This window comes from Bombus vosnesenskii, unplaced genomic scaffold (genome assembly GCF_011952255.1).
Source record: "Bombus vosnesenskii isolate JDL3184/JDL3185 unplaced genomic scaffold, Bvos_JDL3184-5_v1.1 scf7180000013619, whole genome shotgun sequence".
NCBI classification, from domain to species: Eukaryota; Metazoa; Arthropoda; class Insecta; order Hymenoptera; family Apidae; genus Bombus; species Bombus vosnesenskii.
The window spans coordinates 17,239-19,936 of record NW_022883151.1 but is presented as its reverse complement, the minus strand read 5'-3'; the positions used below and the strand labels follow the sequence as shown (position 1 = coordinate 19,936).

The 2,698-nt window shown below is 48.8% G+C and overlaps 1 protein-coding gene across 1 annotated transcript; it reads left to right on the top strand.

The window, feature by feature from the left end:
• The first annotated feature begins 598 nt into the window (after positions 1-598).
• On the top strand, positions 599-1,841 carry LOC117238818. The gene is made up of 2 exons (XM_033504029.1): positions 599-893; positions 933-1,841. The coding sequence occupies exons 1-2, from the start codon at positions 627-629 to the stop codon at positions 1,839-1,841; spliced, it is 1,176 nt and encodes a 391-aa protein (XP_033359920.1). The 5' UTR covers positions 599-626.
• The last annotated feature ends 857 nt before the right edge of the window (positions 1,842-2,698 follow it).

Here is a 2,698-nt window from a genome sequence, read left to right as displayed (position 1 = left end):
GAGAGAGTGTGAATTACGCTGTTTTCTGTGCGTTTGGCGTGAATAGTTCAGGTTGAACAACAATCGTCTTTTTCTGTCTGATTAACATCTCTATTGTCCACTCTTTGTAAACACATTATATCACGATATTACATTTTTTGGGGGCTCGTCCGGGATTGGACAAGACAGAAGACGAAACGGTTTAACAGAGCTATTCGAGCTAGTTGTGAATTTACCGGTACGCGGTGCGGTAAAAGACGATATCGTTGACTGTTTAAGTTCGTGTAGTGTGAAAAATGGCAAATGTCGGGGACGAGCGATTGTCGGGTGAAGAGGGTTCGACGCTGGAGGAGCTGAGGAGTAAGCTCGCGCGAATGAACCTCCCTATATCGGGTGCGAGGTCAGTGCTGATTGCAAGGCTGAATCGGGCGTGTAGGGCTGGACAATCGTATCGTAAGGGATCGACGGGCGGTGAAGAGCTAACCGGTCAACGAGATCTAGGAAACGTACAGAGAGCTGAGCGTGATTGTAACGAAGATGAAGATGTTGAGAAAATGAATACGAAGGAGCTGAAGGAGCGCCTCGCTAGTTTGGGTTTAAAAACGACGGGAAGAAAAGTAGAATTACGCGCACGGCTACAAGCGGCCATGGATGGTAACGACATATCGTCGGAAGAAGAAAGCGACGACGAAAGTGAGGATGAAGATGACAAGAAAAACGCAAGGGGATACAAGAAAGATACGCGAAGGGTGTATCAGGACCGTGCCGAATGTTGTCGAAGGGCATGCGTTGGTTCGACACTGAGGTTTAGAGACGTCGAAGATGCACTAGAGTCGTTTAGTGGCAACAGAGGTGAAAATGTCGAACGATGGTTCGAGTCGTTCGAGGAAGTCGCTGATACGTGCATGTGGTCGGACGGGCAGAAGGCAGTCTACGCCAGGAAGCTGCTGAAGGGATCAGCGAAAATATTCGCGAGTTTCGAGTGTCATGCCAGAACTTGGCATGAGTTGAAGAGGGGGCTAGTGAAAGAATTTTCGAGGAAAGTCAACAGTGGGCAAGTTCATCAGAAACTTGAAGAAACGAAAAGGGAGAGTGATGAAGCATGTTTGGCTTACATGTACCGTATGCTCGAAATAGCCAGCCATGTGGACATGGAGGAGGAAGCAAAGGTGGAATACATAGTGGATGGAATAATAGACGACGAGAACAATAAGGCTATATTATACGGCGCGACGTCAATCAAAGAGTTGAGGAAGAGGTTAGTGATGTACGAAGAGCAGAAGAGTCGCAGAACAAAGTCGATTGTGAAGCCGGCTAAAACCCAGAAGAACGGGAAGCCCAGTCAATCTGTAGACGCAATGAAGAAAAGAAGATGCTTCATTTGCGGTAGTGAGGATCATCTAAGGGTTAAGTGTCCGGAGAGGGGAGAAGATGTTAGGTGTTCCGAGTGCAGCGGATTTGGACATATTGCAGCGAGGTGTACGGCACGACCGAAAGAGACTTGCGTAGTGTCAAGATCCGAAAAAGGGAAGTATGTGAAAGAAGTGGCGATAGATGATTGTAGGTTTGTGGCACTAGTGGATACAGGTAGTGATTTTACGTTCATACGAGCGGATGAGTATGCGAGGTTAGGTTCACCACCTCTGGGAAACTGCAAACTTAGGTTTGATGGTTTTGGTTCCGCTGGCAATAGTACCTGGGGCGAGTTTACAAGGGTAATGACGGTCGACGGGTACGACTTTACTGTCACCCTGCATGTTGTCTCCAATAAGGTAATGACAAGACACAGTCTACTCTTAGGTACCGATTTTTTAGACCAGGTAGAGTTGCGAGTCAAACGGGGCGAGGTGACATTTTTGTGACTCGACGACCAGACCGACAGTCACGAGGACGCGCCGGATGTACTGAGGGTAAACGCGATAGAACAATCCGACGAGATCGACTTGTCGCATGTACGAGAACCTCATTACCGTGAAGCCATTCGGGATATTATTAAAGGGTATAGGCCGGAGAAGAAGAGAGACGTCGGGATAACCGCGAAAATAGTTCTGAAAAGCGACAAACCGGTAGCGCGAAGACCGCGAAGACTGGCGCCGAGGGGGAACGGGCAGCATGTCGACCAGGTTCAGAAATACCTGAATTCCACCGTAAACAGAAGCACAGGGAAGACTCCTTTCCAGCTACTGGTCGGAGTCGAAATGCAAGTCAGGGAAGAGGCGAAGATTAGAAAGCTGATCGACGAAGAGTGGGCCGCGAGGTTTGAAGAACAACGTCGCGAGCTACGTGAGGACGCGAAGAAGAAGATCGCCGCAACTCAAGAAGAGAATCGTCGAAGTTACAAGAAAAGAAGAAAGCGTGCGAAGCAGTACCGAAGGAAGGACCCGCACACACCTCGATTTTATGAAACCTTGGGTCCTAAACGCCGAAAGTGACGCATCTGATGACAGCGAGATAGAAGGCAACATCTGAGGGCAGATGTTATTGCAGGATGGCCGAGTGTAGTATCGTGGACGAAAGGCCTAAGAAATATCGGGCGAACGATAAACAATGTCGCCAGAGAGTCGAAGCACCGACAGGCCCAACAATGTATCGTCGGTCTTTCGGTCGAATAGGTTACGCAAAAAAAGGCCTACGTGACTTTGACTACGAGCGGTTGCGGAGCACGTGCGTGGTGGGGCTAAGAAAAAGACAAAGGAACGATGAGTCAGTCGAAAAACAG

Bases quoted from the DNA above. Each gene is read 5' to 3' on its own strand.
- LOC117238818 (XM_033504029.1), top strand. From the start codon at position 627: ATGGATGGTAACGACATATCGTCGGAAGAAGAAAGCGACGACGAAAGT. The intron at 894-932 runs GACGGGCAGAAG...AAGCTGCTGAAG, and splicing joins CTGATACGTGCATGTGGTCG to GGATCAGCGAAAATATTCGC.